This window comes from Podarcis bocagei, assembly GCF_964188305.1.
Source record: "Podarcis bocagei genome assembly, chromosome: 13".
Classification (NCBI taxonomy): domain Eukaryota; kingdom Metazoa; phylum Chordata; class Lepidosauria; order Squamata; family Lacertidae; genus Podarcis; species Podarcis bocagei.
In genome coordinates, this window is record NC_138138.1 from 38,341,283 (window position 1) to 38,361,640 (window position 20,358).

General features: G+C 49.3%; 2 protein-coding genes and 1 long non-coding RNA gene across 3 annotated transcripts in view; 1 reads left to right on the top strand and 2 right to left on the bottom strand.

The window, feature by feature from the left end:
* Nucleotides 1–20,358, top strand: part of LOC308571539 (BAR/IMD domain-containing adapter protein 2-like) — a 195,110-nt gene that overhangs the window by 73,408 nt on the left and 101,344 nt on the right. The gene's annotated exons all lie outside the window — the stretch shown is intronic.
* Nucleotides 1,792–10,496, bottom strand: LOC308571563 (suppressor of cytokine signaling 3-like). Its single transcript, XM_081167177.1, has 2 exons — nt 9,681–10,496; nt 1,792–2,578 (listed from the first exon to the last, which is right to left on the bottom strand). Exon 2 carries the CDS (start codon nt 2,525–2,527, stop codon nt 1,913–1,915), a length of 615 nt encoding a protein of 204 aa, XP_081023303.1. The 5' UTR covers nt 2,528–2,578; nt 9,681–10,496; the 3' UTR covers nt 1,792–1,912.
* LOC308571567 overlaps nt 16,076–20,358 on the bottom strand; it is a 142,383-nt gene continuing 138,100 nt past the window's right edge. The window contains exon 5 of the long non-coding RNA XR_014001524.1: nt 16,076–16,411. This is a non-coding gene — a long non-coding RNA (uncharacterized lncRNA). The remainder of the gene's footprint in view (nt 16,412–20,358) is intronic.

A 20,358-nucleotide genomic window follows, 5' to 3' on the forward strand; every position in this document is an offset into this window, starting at 1 on the left:
TGGCAGGTGGAAAAGTGAGAGATTTGGGGTCCAGGAGCAGAATTGAGCGCTTTGGGTGCCAACTTTGCATGCACCTCCCATGTGTGCTGTGTCTCATTGCTTTCAAGGAGACTTCCAAGCAAACAGAAGTTGAAGTTAAATTAGCTTTCAAGTTTTATCAGAGCAGCTTGAAGCTCTGGGTCACCTCGCCTTGGAGGCAAATTGGCAGGGACTCCCAGAGTTTCCAGTAAGAGATCTGGCTTGCCAACAAGAAATGCAGAATCTACAACCCAAGAATAAGATTGAAATCAGACAACACATGACTGCAGTTATTTAAATGGGGGCAGGGTGGCTCGAGTTAATGTTCGGGTAAACTGGAACAGCACAGGATACAAAAATTAACTTCAATTATTAATTGGTCGGGTACAGTTTTAGACAAAGGTAGCTTAAGTTGTTGTTTTTTTGTTTTAAAGCTTTAACACATCTGGTATGGCAGGTTGTTCCTGCTGGTTTGTACAGGGTTTGAGTGCATGGCAAGTGTTGAGCATATATGCTCACTGGTATAGCCTAGTCCCTTGTAATAAACTAGAAGCCACTCCTTTCTTTAAACACTGCTGCAGATCTGTGGCCCCCTCTGCTCTTCCAAGCTCCCCAGTGACACGGCCTTTGCACACACCAGGCTGTTAATGAAAACATACACAAGCTAAAGAGTCGCCAGATGCAGCATCAGATTAGCTGAGCTTGTACTTTCTTTTTGCCTCAAAACGTCTTTTTCTCAACAACTAGTTTCCTGTGTCAACATTCTCAAGGCCTGTCAAGTTACAGTAATGACCTGCCCTTAGGGCAGTGACTGGAAAGATTTGTGTCACGTGTAGAAAAATGGGATGTGGTGGTGGTCAAACATGAAAGTGAGTGGGAGAAGGCTCTGGTGCGGAGAGAAGGATGCCTTTGCAAAGGAAAACCAGTCTGACCTGTACAAAGAATGCCTTTTCCTTGGTCATGAAATGCCCACATCCTTCCCCATACACTATGGGAAGCAAGGGCTTCTCATTTGTAGCATAGTGCACAATTTCTAGCTAAATGTTTAAGAACCTTGGCTTGTGGCACATTAAAACGGGTATGAAGAACTTTTATCCCTTCAGATGTTGCTGAAGGGATGAGGGGACTTTTAGTTTGTCAACATCTGAAGGAACGGAGTTGCTCACACCTAGAAGACTGCAGGTTTATTCTGACAAATTACAGTGGTACCTCGGGTTACAGACACTACAGGTTACAGACTCCGCTAACCCAGAAATAATGTTTCAGGTTAAGAACTTTGCTTCAGGATGAGAACAGAAATAGTGCTCCGGCGGCACAGCAGCAGGAGGCGGCCCCATTAGCTAAAGTGGTGCTTCAGGTTAAGAACAGTTTCGGACCTCCGGAACGAATTAAGTACTTAACCCGAGGTACCACTGTACTATACTTCTGATGGTTGCTAGATTTACTGCATCTACCCCTCATTTAACACTGAGCAGTGCATCTCCTAGTGACTTTCTGGTGAATAAGAGAACTCTTACCTGTTCTAGGGCAACAGTTACATCTTAGGCCATCAAGATTACAAGTGTGAACCTGCAAGGATGCAACTCCTCCTGAGAGCAGGAGTTCTTTATACCTTTCTCTGAATGTGCTTTTGAGATGGGGGCTTGTCTTACAAGCCCACCCAGGTCTTGGAATAGGCAGCTTTTTTCCTTTTCTCTGCTTCTGGTGATACCTGACATCTTGAGAGCATCAGAATGAATTTGAAGGCTTTTGATGAATGAAGAGATGGCTGCCCCCAGTATACCAGTTGGTTTATTCCACAAAGATAATGATAAACAGGCGCCCCCAGCAATACACTGTGCAGACAGGCCTGCTTATGTACTGTACAAGGAATGTTAGGAAGGAAACGTGCCTTTCAGGTGCACAGCGAGTTCAACAGTCCCTGCGGTACTGGCAGCCCCTGCAGCTGAGCCCTGGCATCGCCTCTGCCCCTCATACTGGCACGCACTGCCCGGCGACTCAGCTCTTGCAAGGTGGGCACTTTGCAGCAGAGAGGATGGGCGAGGGCCAAAGGCACTGGGGGCTGCCCCTCCCTCTCCAGGTAGCAAGGTCCCCCTTCTACCGCTCCCAGGCACAGATAGTGCTCTACTAGCCGGACCACACAGTGGAAGGCCGGGGGGTGGCCAGCGCCTGGCAAGGCCTCCAGGTGGAAAGCTGAGCCCTGCTGCTGGATGCGCAGGTTGGTGATGCCCGTGTTGGTGCGGACGCTCAGGGTGAAGAGGTGGTGGTGGTCGGAGGAATCTCGCACGAGGAAGACGCCGGGCGGCTGGGAGGTCAAAAGGCGCTTGGCTTCGGCCCCAGACAGGCTGCCCCAGTAAAAGCCGCTGGCCTCGAGGCGTTCCAGGGCACTTTCCACCCGCTCAAACTCCCCACAGAAACTCTTGAAGTGGTAGGAGGTTGTGGCCGTGCCCGTCATGGCCGCCGCAGCTGGAGCAGGTGCTGGCGGGCAGCACCAGCACAGGGGGACCATTGCGCCTCCAGTTGGCCGGGAGAGACGCTCAGTCGGTTACCGGAGCAGCATCTGAAAAGGAAGGCAGAGACGGTTCATGCAGCAGGAACCTGCCGGCTTTCAAACTGCAGGTGAAAGGTGCAGGTCTCTCCCCTGGACTCCCGTCTTCTTTGCTCAAGACAAAGCATAAAAGCAGAACCAAGAAACTTGGGAAATAGGTCTATTTCAATATGTGCATAAATGGAGACACGCTAACTAAAAACGCTTCATATTATTCCTGTGCATTTGCTGTGAAAGATCTCAGAGCAGCACAACTGAACAAAGCCGGTTTAGCAAAGTTTGTTGGAAAAGTAGCTTTGACATTTTATCTAAAGTAAGTTTTTTTGGTTTGAGAGCCACATTCACCCTTGGCCAAAAACTTCCAGGTGTTGTCCATCAGTGGTGTGTGTGTGTGTGTGTGTGTGTGTGTGTGTGTCTACCTCACACACTTGCAGACACACAACTCCATGCAGATCAGCTGAGATGGGAGGTTGTGGCCACCAGATCAATCTGCCAACTGGGCAGGAGGTGGTTTGCAACCTAACAAGGGCACTAGGTCTCTCTGCCCACTCTAGTGCTGTACCTAATTTTTATTTTTTTGCCACGTCATCAAAATTGGTAAGGCCTTGGGGGGGTGGGGACAGAAAAAACCCCTCTTTTGCTGACCAGATCAAACCAAGGATGTTGTGTTGACACTCCAGTGCACCAAGCTGGAGCACTTGGCTTCACAGCTTTCAACTTCTTGCAGGAAGCCTTAGCTATGTTGTCCAGTGTTTGCTGGGCTATGATTGAGCAAACTCAGCTCTTGCACAAGCCTTTGCCACTAGTAGCTATGGGAATCATCCATGAAAGTTATACCCAGAAGAACAAAGGCAAATTTGGGTGCCCAGATATCAAAGCAGGGAGGACATATTAGGATCCTGAGTGATATCCAATTAGCCATACAGGGAATACACCCATTAAAATCAATGACTTGTATCCAACTAAGTTCTACTCAGAGGAGATATGATAATCATCTTCAGATATCTAAAGGGCTGTTAACATGGAAGATGGAGCAAACTTGTTTTCTCCCACTCCAGAGATTAGGACTGGAACTAGTGGATTCAAGTGACAAGAAAGGAGATCCTGACTCTACAGGAATAACTGTCTAACACCAAGCACTGTTCAACAGTGGAACAGACTCCCTTGTATTGGAAGGTGGCAGACTCTCCATGGAGGTTTTTAAGTGGAGGCTGGTGGGTGCCTTAGCAGAGATTCCTGCATTGCAGAGATGATCTTTGGGGTCCCTTCCAACCCTACAATGCCATCATTCTAAGAAGCAATGATATTTCCCCCACAGTATCATCGTCCAGGGGATTGTATATCCAAAACAGGAACAGGCTGCAGGGACAAAGCATTGAGAAGATGCTCTTGTAGGAACCTCTTATCTGCAGTGTACAGTGGTGCTCTCCCTTCCACTGCCTCACCCCTCTCCCACCTTGTTCTGCTGACACATCTCCAAAGCTTTTCCTGTTACTAAACTGGACAGAAGCATAGAAGACTGTTTGATCTCGCAGCAGATCTGGTTGTGTGATTACTTGGAACTAATGGCTGTAGCTCAAACATAGTGGTGGATGAGCTGTGTTGCTCTCCTTGGGTGCCAAGCTGAAGAAGGGGTGTGTGTGTGTTGTTGTCCAGCTAAGTTCAGAGTTTGTTGACTGTTCTGTCTACACTGCTGGGGCAAAATCATTGACAGGTAGCTCCGGGATCTTTTCATGAGCATTTCTGGGAATGCCTGGGAGCAACAAGGGCATGTTATACTGTCAGGTTTTGCAACCTTGCACAAGCTACATAACTTGGCAGCCCTACAAAACAAGCCACAGAGGGGAGTGCTGCAGGCATCCCTCACCCCAAGATGCTATTTATACTAGGACCAGGCCTGCTTAAAGAGTTGGGTTCAAATCCCTCTACTGAAATCACATCTACACCATACATTTAAAGCACATTTACAGTAGTTCAACAGGTGGCTTCCCCCAAAGTCCCCAGGATTCTTTGGGGAAAGGCAGGTGCTTTAAATGTGCTAAACATTTAATGATATGCATATGACTGGTCATAAAACGATTTTGTAAGAGGCACGTAAAGGTAAAGGTACCGGTAACCCTGAGCGTTAGGTCCAGTCATGACCGACTCTGGGGTTGTGGCGCTCATCTCGCTTTATTGGCTGAGGGAGCCAGCATACAGCTTCCGGGTCGTGGCCAACATGACTAAGCCGCTTCTGGCGAACTAGAGCAGCACACGGAAACGCCGTTTACCTTCCTGCCGGAGTGGTGCCTACTTATCTACTTGCACTCTGATGTGCTTTCGAACTGCTAGGTTGGCAGGAGCTGGGACCGAGCAACGGGAGCTCACCCCGTCGCGGGGATTCAAACCGCCGACCTTCTGATCGGCAAGTCCTAGGCTCTGTGGTTTAACCCACAGTGCCACCCGCTTCTATGGTAGTCAAAACAGCATACTGGTCCTTGATGGATGGAAAACTCTCCTTCCTTTGGAATGCAACACTCACCAGAGTTTGGGGTGGAGATAGGGAGTCATACAAGGAATCTCACAGAGAGCTGGCAGTGAAGTCTTGGGGTGGGCTGTAGTGGTTCACCTAGTACCACCTTGAGAGTCTACTACCCAAAATAGCACTTGCGGGGCCTGGTAAATATAAGCCTGTTTGATCCCAAAATGTTGTTGTCTTTTTATAAGTAAACACCTGCTGCAAAGCCTTTGTAACTGTTATTTCATTAAAAGGAAACATACTCTGCAACTTCCTACTTCCTGGGAAAGAGGAAGCAAAGACCTTTTTTTGTCACTTTGGAAAGGAATCACTGTTATGTTCATTGCACATTCTCAAGTAATTTGAACTGTCCAGCTGTCTAGGGTTTCCCACGGATTTGCAAACTGCACACATTAAGTACCCCAAAGTTGTTACCCATCTCAGAACAATATATGCTGGTGCCCTCTAGGTTTGAACCTCCTGATAGTCTCCTATAATAAGGAATCAAAGACTACTCAAGCGTGGCTTAGACCAGGGTTGCCATATTTTTGGTTCCCCTCTGGTGGGCGTCATATACCGTACCTCTGCCAGCTGTGTGTGGGCAGAAATTCAACAGGTGATGCTTTTCCTTGAAAGAGCTGTAGTGATGGGGAAACTTCACCCAATGCGTATCTGCTTGCGAGCATAAAAAGGAACAACAAGGTCTGAACCCCCGTTTTAGAGCTAATATGCAGGCTCCGCCTGGTAAAGCCTCCTCAGGGCTGTACCACTGGAAGCTGAAGGCTGCACATTTGACAAGTTTCCCCACACCAAAACATCCCTGCATACAGAAATCAAGAATCATTCCCCCATACTGAAGTGGTACAGCCCCAAGAACACATCAGGCTGCAGTGACCATTCTGCTGCTGAACACCATCTTGGAAGATCTTATCACCCTCTGAAAAAGTTAGGGGGAGGAGACTAAGTGGGATGGGTGTGGTTAACTTGCTTGGGGGGCGGGGGGGGGGGAGGGAAGCTATGCTATGCCAGTGTTTACAAAGAACCTCTGCCAGAAAAGTGCTTTTGGAAGCCTTCATTCCCACAGCAGAATCGACGTGGCGAATGCTACTCCAGAAAAATTAAACAATATATGGAATTTCTTCTTCTTATTTTTTAAAGGAGGCATCTGTGAATAATGCTGAGAGGGAGGGTGGGGATTTATATTACATTAGAGCACAGTTCTGTTGTTCAGATACACGAGCTTGGATGTGGCAGCAGGATTCTAGTACAGTACCCTGTTCCCCAATCTCTCCTGAAAAAAAAATGAATTGAGTGGTGCTTTCTGCACCTATCATTCTTCAGGCAGAAATCACGCCCCCCGACCAAAGCACCCTGTACAGGCTAGCAGGGCTGTGATGAGGTTCTGATGCAGAAATAAAACCTCCACACCCACACACAAACATTGGGAATTTAGTAATTCCCAAACTGTAGAGTTGATACAGGTGGGCCCATGCAATACGGGGGTTCAAACATTTTTCTAATGCCCCCTAGTGTTTGAAGCCAGGTAATGAATTCAAGGGAAATTGAATGCATGCGTGTGAGAGAGCTCTAGGTTACTGTGTAGGATACTCACCCGGGGAAATAAATTAATTTAAGACTACTTTATCTAGAGTTGATTTGGGCAAAAAGAATTGATTTGGAGAAGGGCCTGTGAGAAATCAATGGGGATAAATGAATCTGAAGAGGAACTGAGTAGAGGCAACCTCTGTTCCTAAATTAACTGAAAAATTTATCTGGGATGATTTGGGTGAGAAATCTGTGGGTGGGTTTTTGTTTTTTTTTAAGGGGGGAGGGCTGTCAGCTTAGTGGTTGGAGCACCCGCAGAAAGTCTCAGATTCAATCCCTAGAGATGTTCCCATCTCTACATATACATTAGCACATGGAAACGTTATGCTAATGTTTGCCTTTGTGTCCAGGCCTTGAAATGGTTAAGTTACCCATCAATGTCCCTGCCAACTTGGGTGCCGCAAGCAAACAGTGGCTGCCATGGGGCAAGTCTTTGTGCCAGAGGTCCAGCTGTCTCCCTCGGCAGCAGGAACAGGGGCTGAAAGGCTTGCCACATTCTGAAGAAAGGGAAGCAAAACACATGACCGCCTAAAGTGGGGCAGGCTGCGAGCCCATTAGTGTCCAGAGTCTAAAATTACCTAAGCGCAACATTATGAAGAAACTGCAAGCCCTGCCATTAGGAAACCAGGGAAGGGGACATTGGCTCAGTGGGTGAAGTATAAGCTTTGGATTGAGATGGTCCCAGGGTCAACCCCTGGTAAAAGGTAAAGGTACCCCTGCCCGTATGGGCCAGTCGTGTCCGACTCTAGGGTTGTGCGCCCATCTCACTTAAGAGGCCAGGGGTCAGTGCTGTCTGCAGACACTTCCGGGTCACGTGGCCAGCGTGACAAGCTGCATCTGGCGAGCCAGCGCAGCACACGGAAACGCCGTTTACCTTCCCGCTGTAAGCGGTCCCTATTTATCTACTCGCACCCGGGAGTGCTTTCGAACTGCTAGGTTGGCGGACGCTGGGACCGAGCAATGGGAGCGCACCCCGCCGCGGGGATTTGAACCGCCGACCTGACGATCGGCAAGTCCTAGGCGCTGAGGTTTTACCCACAGCGCCACCCGTGTCCCCTGGACCCCCACTTAAAAACATCAGGTAGCAGGTGATGGGAAAGGCAGTAGGTAGATCTACATCCTGGATGGATCAGCAGCCTGACCAGGTATAGGTCAGCTCCCTATGTTCTTTTTCCCCCAGAAAAAAGAAAGTAAATGATTGACTGTTTTTGTGAGCCAGAAGTACCCATCCACAATAAGGCTGCCTCTCTGAGTGAGTCGCTGCTCTAGCTTTCCAGTCTTTGCTGGAGGAGAGAAATCCGGCTTGGATCAGCTGTGCTAGCAGCTTCCAGTCATACAAGAACTGCTGTCAGATGGGTGTTGCCTGTCATATCTCTGTGTGAGTCGGTGCTCTGGGTTTTCCTTCTGCCTTGGGTGCAGTTGGACAATTCACTCCCAAGGGGGGGGGGAGGGAGCTGCAGAATGGTCCCCTGGAAGAGGTTACCTGTTGAATCTCTGCATGGGTTTAAATCGAGTTTAAACCATAAACAAGAGGCACATAGGAACATTCTTGGCACCGGTGATCTTCTAAGGCAGTTTTACTCCGAGTCCCACACACCTTTTTCTCTATACTTAAGGAAGAGTCTCCTCAACAGTGGCATTGCAATGGCAGAACACTCTGCCAAGCTGGCCACACCTCACTGCCTTTCTTTCTCTCTTTCTCTTTCTTTCTCTCTTGTTAGCAAAACTTTTTTGCAATTGCTTTGGACTTGAAGGCTTTAGAAAAGGGGATCACATTTAAAACGGAAGGCTTAAGCATGGGCGTAAGTTTCCCACTTAAATAAACAGGACTTAAATATGCACATCTTGGGTTGGGCTGTAGGAACATAGTAAAAAGCCTTAAACACAGTCAGACAATTAGTCCGTCTAGTTCAGTCTGAGCACCATTAGCAGTGGTTTTCCAGGGTTTCAGACATGGAACATGCCCAGCCGCACCTGAACCAGGGAACCTTTTGCAATGCAAAGCAGATGCTCTTCCTCTGAGTTGCAGCCTTTACCCCAAAAGGCCCCTCCTTTTCTCGCTGCTCTTAATTACATGTTATTGTCTCCTTCATTTTTAAAGCAGCAACAATGCCTTCAGAATGGTTTACGGAAAGGCAATCAATACCTATTTTGATGATGGCGATAACAAATAATGATGATGTTGATGATACTAGGGATAGAATTCCACAAAATAGCAAAGAAACACTGTTCATCTTTAGAAGGGGAATATGTGGAAATAAGCTGGGGCTTCCAAGCAAGGTTTTGCTATGGTTCGAAAACCAACTCCTAAATAAATTTTCTGTTGGGTTAGCTGAATTTAAAAATCCTGCTGATTTTCCACTTCCCTCCCAATACTCCCAGTTGTGCAATCCCACTACGTTTTTTTAAGGCGTGTGTGGTGGAAATGGAAAAGTCCTGAATGTAGCAAGTTGGCTGTGCGTATTGTTTTGTTTTAATTACAGCAGCCACGAAGATAGAACATTAATATCCTCCAGAAGTCAGCTCTCAAAAGCAAAATGTTAAATGTTTTGGAAGTTTGCATTTTCTTTGATTTTTTCCCCCTTTTTGGTCAGATTTCCAATTTGTACAGATTCTAGTCCTTGTTTACCCCCCCCCCCCAACCAACCTAAACCACCGTGCTGCTTTGCCTATAATCTGGATTCCCCTTATTTCCCTAAATAATTAATAACCGTCATAATAATTAATCCTTTATGACGAGGATACAAAATTAAACTTGGAGAAAGTTATCTCTCCCAGGCTGACTAGCACCCGACACAAAAACCACCACAATAGTGCTGGAGCCAAAGTTACCAGGCACTGACTACTCCTCGCCTCCAACTCTGGGCGGGCTGGTCCTGTCTCCTCGTCGTTTTCTCCCCACCTTCGCAATCTCAGCCCTGTCCCCCACTTCTGGCATCAACAATATACACCAGGGAGTGGGATGGGGGTTATTAATGCTCTCGCCGTCGTCGTTATTTTAAACTCACTTACCTTTGGCGGCGTGAAAGCAGCGAGGTGCCTGTGTGTGTCTCTCCAAGAGTGGAAGAAAAGAGAGGGAGGGAGGAAACGGGTGGGGTGGGGGGGATCAAAATTTAAAAATGCTCTCCCCTTCGCGGGATCCTCTGCCGAAACCGAGCCCAGTCCGATCGCCTGCCTTTGCCATACTTGCAACGCCGGCGAGGGGGGCGGGTTGTGGTCGGGAGGGGGAAGCGGTGCGCCGAGCAGAGTCTGCAAACGCCCCGCGCGCCTGGGGCGCACCGGATGGGAGGCTTGTTCCCAGGCTGGGCCAATTAATCTCTCTCTCCCCCCCGCATCCCCCTCCCCGGCACACACACACACACCGACCGGATACCTCCCGGATTAGGACTACTCAAGAGGAGTCGAAAGTGGTGGAAGTTGCTCGGGGCGGAGGAGGAGGGGGGGAGGAGTGTGCGCGCAGAAAGGCCGACCGATCCGTTTCCTCTCGCCAAGAATCGCAGCGTCTTTCTGGTTTCCTGGAAGTGCGTGTGAATGTGCGCGCGCGTTTCTGAAGCGCTTTTCCCGTTAGCGGAGTAAAGCGGGGCTGGTCGGCGGTGGGAGGAGGAGGAGGAAGAGAGCGAGAGCCGGTGAACTCGCATCTCGTGTCAGCGTGTGGCTGCTGCTGGCTGCATCGTGCTGGGAGCTGGAGGGACGGAGAAGGGCGGGAAAGAGAGCGAGAGCTACAAGAATAATATTTGAGCTGCTCCGGTTCCAAGAGGAGCTTGTATATTTCACGGGGAAACTGACACGCTGGGGGAAAGAGAGGCTTGGATTCCTGGTGCCTGTGTGTGGCTGGGGTGGAGTGTGGCAAGAGTATTTATTTTTATGAATGGTCAGAACTTTCATTGGCCGCCGGAGGTGGCTGGAAGGCTCCTGATTGGCAGGAAGTGGCTGTGTAAACCCCGCTAGGCTCCCTCCCCCTCGCCCTCCCCCTCCTGCCTTTTTTTTTTCCTGGGTGATTCCTGGAAGTGTGGAGGGGACTGTTGGTAAGGAGGAGGGGAAAGCGAGCTGGTCCCCGCCTATCCCTGCTGCAGAAGAGGGAAGAGAGGTTGGGTAAGGTGATCCAGGGGCTTGCAGGGAGATCCCGCGGGCCGAAAAGCAAAAAAACAACAGCCACGCGAGACCCGTTTAACCCCCTCGCGGCCGGGCGTCCCAAGAGACGAAGCAGGAAAACCTTCCCCCAGGTGGCCGCCACGGCTCCCGCTCCAGCCACCCGCCAGCCGCCTTCACTTTGTACATGAGGTTGCCCTCTGCACATGGGCAGTTTTCACTGACGCGCGTGCACGGAGCAGGAGTTTTTGTTCGTGCGCACCTATTAGGCGGTGTAGGTAGAGCGTCCTGTGCGCGGAACATGGAGAGGAACATCCAATGAGAGCCGGTGTAGCGCAGCGGCTAAGCGACGGGTCCGCGGGCCACAAAGTTCCCGGTTCGAATCTCGGCTCTGCCGTGAGCTAACCGCTAGGCGGTCTTACCCAGGCACTGACTTCCACCCGCCTCCATCGCTCCCTGTAAAATAGAGGCCGAGGCTGTGAACTCAGAGAGGAGAGATGGTAATAATAGTGACTTGGCTAACAGAGTTGTTAAAGGGGTTAGAACTGCTTGGCGCACGGAGAAACGCTCTGAACACTTGGAAGTGCTATAGATAGTATTTTACTGCTGAATATCATCACTGGTTTTGCTTTCTGAGTTCGTAGGCTGGTTGTCTCTTAAGTTTATTGCAGTTTTATAGGGATTTTTAATGAAGCATCTCATAAATATAATAAATAATACAAATGTGTTATTGTTATTGCTACTTACTACTACTACTGCTGCTAAGGGGTGTATAGTAAAATATAAAGGTCTGTATAGTAAAAGCTATGGTTTTCCCAGTAGCGATGTATGGAAGTGAGAGCTGGACCATAAAGAAGGCTGGTCGCCAAAGAATTGATGCTTTTGAATTATGGAGCTGGAGGAGACTCTTGAGAGTCCCATGGACTGCAAGAAGATCAAACGTATCCATTCTTAAGGAAATCAGCCCGGAGTGCTCACTGGAAGGACAGGTCCTGAAGCTGAGGCTCCAATACTTTGGCCACCTCATGAGAAGAGAAGACTCCCTGGAAAAGACCCTGATGTTGGGAAAGTTGGAGGGCACAAGGAGAAGGGGACAACAGAGGATGATATGGTTGGATAGTGTTCTTGAAGCTACCAGCATGAGTTTGACCAAACTGCAGGAGGCAGTGGAAGACAAGTGCCTGGCGTGCTCTGGTCCATGGGGTCACGAAGAGTCGGACACGACTAAACAACAACAAACTAAGGGGAGCTGGTGGTGCTGTGGTCTAAACCACTGAGCCTCTTGGGCTTGCTGATCAGAAGGTTAGCGGTTCGAATCCGCTGGGTGGGGTGAGCTCCTGTTGCTCTGTCCCTGCTCCTGCCAACCTAGCAGTTTGAAAGCACACCAGTGCAAGTAGATAAATGGGTACTGCTGTGGTGGGAAGGGAAACAGCGTTTCTGTGCGCTCTGGCACTCGTCATGGTGTCCCGTTGCGCCAGGAGCAGTTTAGTCATGTTGGCCACATGACCCGGAAAGCTGTCTGTGAACAAACAGTGGTTCTCTTGGCCTGAAAGCGAGATCAACACCACAACCCCATAGTCACCTTTGACTGGACTTAACCGTCCGGGGGTCCTTTACCTTTTACCTACTATTACTTTTACAGCGTGGTGTTCTGGGAAGAGCATGGAATGAGGACCTGGGTTTATATTCCTGTTCAGCAGTGAAGCTGGAGATGAACATAAACGGTACTTTACAGTGTGGTGATCTGGTGTTTCATTGAGACTGGGGAGTCCAGGGTGCGAATTCAAGCTCGGCTGCAATGATGGCTATGATGGCTAGGTGGTAACATTGGGCCAGTTGCTGTTTCTCAACCCAACCTACCTCACAGGGTTCGTGTGAGGATAAATCTGCTGGCGCTCATTTGCCCCTAAAGCTCCATATACATTACACATACATTGTTTGTTATAACCTGCAGATACAGTCGTACCTTGGTTCTTGAACAGAATCCATTCTGAAAGTCCCTTCGACTTCTGAAAATGTTCGAAAACCAAGGCGCAGCTTCCGATTGGTTGCAGGAGCTTCCTGCACTCAATCAGAAGCCGCGTAAGCCGCGGTGGACATTTGTCTTCCAAAGAACATTCGCAAACCGGATTTGCGGTGTACGGGAGCCAAAACATACCTGTACCAAGGCGTTTGACAACCAAGGTATGACTGTATTGTGTTCCTTTATCTGCCTAATATCTAGGCTGATGAAAGAGTTTGGAGAATGTTCCAAAGCTTGCTCACTATGCAGCAACATTATGTTTGATCCTGTGGATTTTGGATATAGGATTATAGTGCTACAAGTCTTACACATATAGTGGTGGACTTGGGCCAGGGAGATACCTGGGTTGGAATGAGCCTTGGAGATTATCCTTAGTTTAGTTGCTGGTTTTGAGCCTAACTTAGGAAGGGGCTGAAACTCCGTGGCTGAGCTCATGCATTCCATTGAGCAGGTCCCAGATTCAACCCCTGGCATCTCCAGGTACAGCTGGAAGAGACCTGTGTTCGAAACCCTGGACACCGCATTGCTAGTCCTACACTGCCAGCCAGTGTGCTTGGGCTAGGTTGGTCAACTCTATACAAGCCAGTTTCTTCTGTTCTTCATAACTTACTTTGTAGGGCTGTTGTGATGTAGACGCGACGGTCCCATGTCTGCCACCTTGACCCTGATATGAGACAAATGTGAAAAAGAAATCAATGCAATACATAGGTGGGGGGGGGTCACTTGCTAGTTTTATTTAATATACTTCTATTGTACTGTACCTCTTGATTTTACAGAACCATTGTAACACCAGTACCAAGTATACACATTTTGGGCAGGTGCAGACATGCAGGTGTATACCTTCCCATATGTATAGGTGGATGCTTGTGTAAAATTGGCATGTGCATGGAGCTTGTGGATTTGCCCTGGAGTGTGTGCATAGTGCTGTATTCCTATGCACATTTACTTGCTTCTGAGTAGACATGCATAAATCTGTGCTGTCTTGTATCCGTTTATTCGTAGATCATTCCTTAAGGGTAAATACTGCGAATGCATAGCTATGGTTTGTCTGTGCATATTATTGCAGTGTAAGGTGTACATATGTTTGTGTGTCCCTTTGGTGTGTGCACATGCATTAAAATGCCTTCATATATGATGCCCAATGTGGGTGTGTTTATTTCTATTCCTATATCTGACACATGAGGAGCATGCACACAAATATTATTGTGTGCATCAGTACAGTGTCTGTGTACATTTTGCGGGGGGGGGGGTGTACACAGTTTGCACACATGGTGTTATATGTACATATCCTGGTTTGAATGTATAGTGTGATGGCGTTCTGGCGAGTGCTTATGGAGCACGTGGGGTCTGTATGGGCAATGTTACCCATGCGCAGATGTGTTTATATGTAGATGTGCATGCAGTGCTGAATGAGTCTGCAAAAAGTGGCATGCTTGACGTACAATGATCATTTTTACATCCTTCGTCGTTTGCAAATCCCTCTTAATGGTTATAGCGACTGGCACTCTCCCTTCTTTTCACAGTAGCTCCCAGAAGTGTGAGCTTAATGAGTATACACATTGCGTCAGGGATGCAGAATAGGTGCGGGTTGCTGCTGCAACATCTCTTGTCCATCCCCGATCAGTTGTGTGTGCAGTAGAAAACAATGGAGTCAGTACATCCAATATCAATGGCTGGGGGCAGGGAAGAGTGCGGCGGGGGGGGGGGGAGAGATGTATCTCTATTTTACAGCAATCCAACACACACACACACACACACACACACACACACACACACACACACACACACCCTTAAGGCACCCGCCCCAATGGAGCCACGGAGCCAGCCGCGACTCGCCACTCCCCCTTGGTGAGAGAGCCTCGGCATCCTGACACAGCAGCGCTCTGGACCCCTCGCTCCCTGGCCAGAGAACCCAGGCGTCCTGGCCCTGCGCTCTCTCCCTCTCTCTTCCCTGCTCTTCCTGGCTTGGGTGGTGTTTATGAGCTAATCATGCGCAGTCAGGGCCGTTAGCTGTTCCTGGCAGGTCTGAAGTTGCCGGTAAAGGCACCGCTTTCCTAGCAGTGATTAGGGGGAAGCGAGTGCGTGATGGAATGCTAAACAGCAATAACCACACGCGGAGGCAGCGGCGGCAGGAGCAGCAACGCTCCCCGGGGCTTTGGGGAGAGTGGGGCAAAGGGAGGGTCGCGGGTGGGGAGGAACGCCAGCCAGAGGGTGGCCGGAGAGCTCGCCCCCCAACACACCCCGTTTTAAGGCTGCATCGGATGAGATTGAAGCCTTTGCCCCAGAACCATTTTTTTCCAATGCAAGGGCTCGTCTGTATAATATGTGAAACCAAGAGTGTGCCTCTGAGCATGTGCAGAACGCTTTACTACTGATTCTTCTTGCATCTAAGAAGGGAACGACAGCTGGGGCGGTGGGTGAGATTTAACCCCGGACACATCTGATACCAAAACCTTGGGGTGAAGAGTGGAATGATGATGATGATGATGATGATGATGATGAATGCCTCATCTATCCAGCCAGCGCTTAATCTGAAAATATTTGAAATCATTCCCGACCCCACACCCGCTACCATACCTTCACACCCTAGGGATATTTGAAGAAGAAAGAGTGCCTCTGAGGTCATGCCGAGTGCTTCCCTTTACCGTAGGAGAGGAACCAGGTCACAGAAGTTAAGCCCCTGCACTTTTCTTTCTATCCTTTATGAGAGCAGGGGCGGCATTCCGTTTTGATCCAATCCTACCTCCAGGGAGCTCAGACAGAACACATAGAAACCACCAGCCTCCATTTAATCCTCGCAGCAACCTTGCGAGGTAGGCAAGGCTGAGGAGACTGACTGTCCCAAAGTCACCGGGCAAGCCCTGAACCCAAGGAGGGATGGGACCCGGGCCGCCCCAGCCCAGCGCTCTAACCAGGACTGATGCAGGCAATCATTGTCCAAAGTAACACGTTTGTCTGATGTGATGAAGTAACACACACACACACACACACACACACACACACACACACACACACAGAGAGGATGCCGACTGTGGGGGGCTTGTGATCAAGGAGACCCCACCACGTCCTTCCACAGCTGGCACACGATGATGATGATGGAGGAGAACATAAGGACATCATTTTTAACTATTATTTCATCTAACGGTTGTTATTTTTCGGTCAATTCCGAAAGTATAATGTACTACAAGCTGAAGTGCTGCTTAAAACATTGGTGGAGTGTGTGTGTGTGTTGTTGTTTTTGTTTCACGAAGCATTGCTTGTTAAATAGTTAAGCATTTTTATTTTTAAAGGGGGGTTTGCAAGCAATCTGATCTCCTTCCGTCTACATGCGCATGGATGGGAGACATCCAGGCAGATAGACAATGCTGCCCCCGGCTGGAGCATACAGGAAGTGCGGATGAGATGAGAGCCGGAGGGCGGGGAGGCCATCTCAAGAGTACGGCGGCTGTTGCTATGAGGATCCCAAGCCGTGACAAGTGCGAAACGTCATTTGCAAAAGGAGGTATCTTTCCTTGACCTAGTTTCTCTCGCAGGAAAAGTAAGGGTGTCTTCAGAGAAAGGAGGAGAGGCTGGGTGGCAGATGGTGAGGTTGCTGGGCTTGTGGGATGACTGAGGCATTTGAGCTTCTTGGCTGGAACATAGAATCATAGAATAATAGAGCTGGAAGAGGACCACCAAAGGCCATCTAGTCCAACCCCCTGCAATGCAGGAATCTCAACTGAAGCATCCATGACAGGTAGCCATAGTGCCTGATAAAAGTCAGACTACAGGTCCATTTAGCTCAGTACTGTCTGCACTGGCTGGCAGCAGCTCTCCAGAGTTTCCAGGAATGTTGTTTTTTCCTTCCCACCTCAGGTCATGTAAAGGTAAAGGGACCCCTGACCATTAGGTCCAGTCGTGACAGACTCTGGGGTTGCAATGCTCATCTTGCTTTATTGGCCGAGGGAGCCGGCGTACAGCTTCCGGGTCATGTGGCCAGCATGACTAAGCCACTTCTGGCGAACCAGAGCAGCACATGGAAACGCCGTTTACCTTCCCACCGGAGCAGTGCCTATTTATCTACTTGCACTTTGACGTACTTTCGAACTGATAGGTTGGCAGGAGCAGGAACTGAGCAACGGGAGCTCACTCCGTCACAGGGATTCGAACCGCAGACCTTCTGATTGGCAAATCCTAGGCTCTGTGGTTTAACCCACAGTGCCACCTGCGTCCCTTTCAGGTCATGTAGGGAGATGCCAAAGAATTGAACACAGGAACTTTTGCATGCAAAGCGGGTGGTCAGCCACTGCACTGCAGCTGCCCGCCCCTAAAAATCCGGGACCACCGCTCTTTATTTCAAATAGGAATATAAAAAGATGCTTTTCACTTGGTCAGAGCATTGGTCTTCTAGATTTTCCACTCCTATCTGCAGATACCAGAGTTTGCACCTGGGAGCCTCTGCATACAAAGCAGATGCTCTGAACTACTTTATTTTGCTTTCTAAGGAAAAGCCTGTTGGCATCTGTCTGTCTCAAGAGACAATGGAGTGTGGCTCCAGGGTGAAGCCAAACTTCTGTGTTTGCGGCACCGAAGTGACCTCTCTGGGGTGCAAGTCTGGCCAGCGTGTAAGGAGTAAAAGCCTACACCACCCAGTGGGATGCACTAGGAAGATCTCTAGGGCAAGCCCCACATAAATGAACTGGAAATGCAGGAGGGGGGGGGGAAGCATAATTTTGCCAAGTTCTTGTGTATTTCTCATTCATTTCCCTGAAGTCCTGTACAGGTGATCTTCCTGGCAGATGGCGGCTCCTGGGTCAGATCTGGCTACGGTCCACTCCGCTCTCCTTAATGGTGCCTGAAACCCGACAGCCAGTCTGTACGTTTGAGTGCCACATGTCAATAAAAAGCCATTTTGCCTCCGTCAGGCTTCCCAGTACAAAACGCTGAGCTTGAATTGGCAATTTGGCAGGGATGATTTGGCAGGCCTGGCGACCAGGCATCACACAAAGGCAGCCTGTGAAACCTGGGAAGTTTTGTTACTGTTGTTCAATTGGCTATTCAGCTCACCTTCTTTGAGGGCATCCATACAGCTGGTACTTAACAGGCACCAGGAGTACCATTCCCTGCTCCACCCCCTGCAAAAGATATACAAAAATATTTGCCCCTTCCAGAAAAGTGAATAGGAAGATCTTAACAAAATAATACTACAAGCATGCTGCTGTTTTCATCTGTGGAGTGGTGGAAAGCAGTGATGCCTGGAGCCCCTTGGGCCAATTCCTAGAGTGGAGTAATAGGCAATCCCTCTTCACAGGAAAAAAAGGGACGTGGGTGGCGCTGTGGGTTAAACCACAGAGCCTAGGACTTGCCGATCAGAAGGTCAGCGGTTCGAATCTCCACGACAGGGTCCATTGCTCGGTCCCTGCTCCTGCCCACCTAGCAGTTCGAAAGCACATCAAAGTGCAAGTAGATAAATAGGTACCGCTCCGGCGGGAAGGTAAACGGTGTTTCCGTGCGCTGCTCTGGTTCGCCAGAAGCGGCTTAGTCATGCTGGCCACATGACCCGGAAGCTGTACGGCGGCTCCCTTGCCCAATAAAGTGAGATGAGCGCCGCAACACCAGAGTCAGCCACGACTGGACCTAATGGTCAGGGGTCCCTTTACCTTTAACTTCACAGGAAACTCTGGGAACTGTAGCTCTGCAAGTGGAAGGTGGGTGGGGTGTCTCCTAACTTTTCTTAGTGTCCATAACAAACTACAGCTTCCAGGATTCTTTGAGGGAAGAATGATGGGTTAAAGCAGGGTCAGCAAACTTTTTCAGCAGTTGGCCAGTCCACTGTCCCTCAGACCTTGTGGGGGGCCGGATTATATTTTGAAAAAAAGAAAAAACAGAATAAATTCCTATGCCCCACAAATAACCCAGAGATGCATTTTAAATAAAGGACACATTCTACTCATGTAAAAACATGCTGATTCTCGTGCTGTCCATGGGCCAGATTTAGAAGGTGATTGGGCCTGATCCAGCCCCCGGGCCTTAGTTTGCCTACCCATGGGTTAAAGTAATATAATGGTGCTTAAAACGTAGGGCATAAATGTGGCTTAAGGAGGATGCTGGCAGCCAGGGCCACCCTCTGAGCTGGTTGCAAGTAAGAAAATGGGCTGAGTGCACACTGAAGTTGGCGAGGCAGCACTCCACTCACCCTAGTGGCCCAGCCTTACATGTTGGAAAGGATGCTTACAGCCCAGAGCTGACAGAGACTCCCTTCTTCTCTTTTCCCATCAAAGAACCCCAAGAAGAGAGCATGGGGGTCCTACCCATCAACAGTGAGCAGTCCCTGGAGAGCAGCTCAAGCAGGAGTACAGAAGGCCCCAGAGAGTCTGAAGAGGCAGCTGACAATGCCAGCAACTCACACTAACAGGGCCTTTTCAGCCGTAGCCCCCCCTCGTTGTGGAATGTCCTCCCTCGTGAGGTGCATGGCTGCATCCATCATTATTAAATAGCCGGAGGAATAGGAAAACAAGCCTGTTTACCCAGGCATTTGGTGGTTCAAGAATATTGTTCCGGGCAACTCTGTGATTGTTGGACAGAAGAATGCTATTTACTGTCATTGCATTTAGAATGTTTTCAGCTGTAACTGCTTTTAGATGTTTTTCACTGCGATTGTTTTTAGAATGCTTTAACTGTTTCAGAACCCCCCTAGGCTATTGCTTAAGGTACAAAGGAATTTTGTGATATATTGAACACTGGGGGAGGATGTTTAGAATTCTCCACTGCAGCTTTTCAGCTCTGCTACAATTCTCAATCCAAACACTGAGGTGTGTATTTTCTCAGTCCTCGTGGATCATCTCTCTTCTGGATCATTCTGTGGGCAGTCTCTCCTAGGCTGCCCACACACCGTGCACTAAAAGGAAATTGAAAGCATACATCCCACCTCCAAAGAATCCTGGGAGCTGTAGTTTTCCTATCACAGTTCCAAATATTCTTTTTGTTTGTGGGGGGTGTTTCTGATGGGGTATGTATGCAAGCCTAAAGTAATCAGTGAAGCTCTATGACATAACAGACGTCAGTCAAAAAGAGGCCCCCAGAACTGCAAATGCGCTTTGAGCTCCGTATAGCAGCGTATTGAATGCTGGCATCTGTTGCAGCCCCCTCTTCCTCCTCCTGGCCAGCTGCTCCACTGCCGCCAACTCCACTCCCCACCCGCACCCCATTCCTGTTGGGGAACAAAGCGCCTTGAAAACAGCTCCCTCTCTCTAGCTTGGGGACAGCCATGGTGGGAGGGAGGGGAGGCGGTGGCGATTGCAGCAGCTGCCATCAGAGTTGTTGTGGTGGATTTCAGGAGCTCCCCGTGACAACCCTCTGCGCTACACCCCCAGAGAGAATCCAAAAATGTGTGGTGATCCATTATGTTGTTGTTGGCACCCGTCTGCCTCAAGAGACAATGGAGCGCACCTCCGGGGGTGAAGTCAAACTGCTATGTAAGCAGCAGTGGCGTAGCGTGGGGGGTGCAGGGGGGCCGGCCACACCGGGCGCAACATCTGGGGGTTAGGGGGCGCAAATCCACGGGTTAGGGGGCACAAATCCACGGGTTAGGGGGCGCAA

What these genes read in the sequence shown, in the direction of transcription:
- LOC308571563 (XM_081167177.1), bottom strand. Translation starts at nt 2,527, where the DNA reads ATGGTCCCCCTGTGCTGGTGCTGCCCGCCAGCACCTGCTCCAGCTGCG.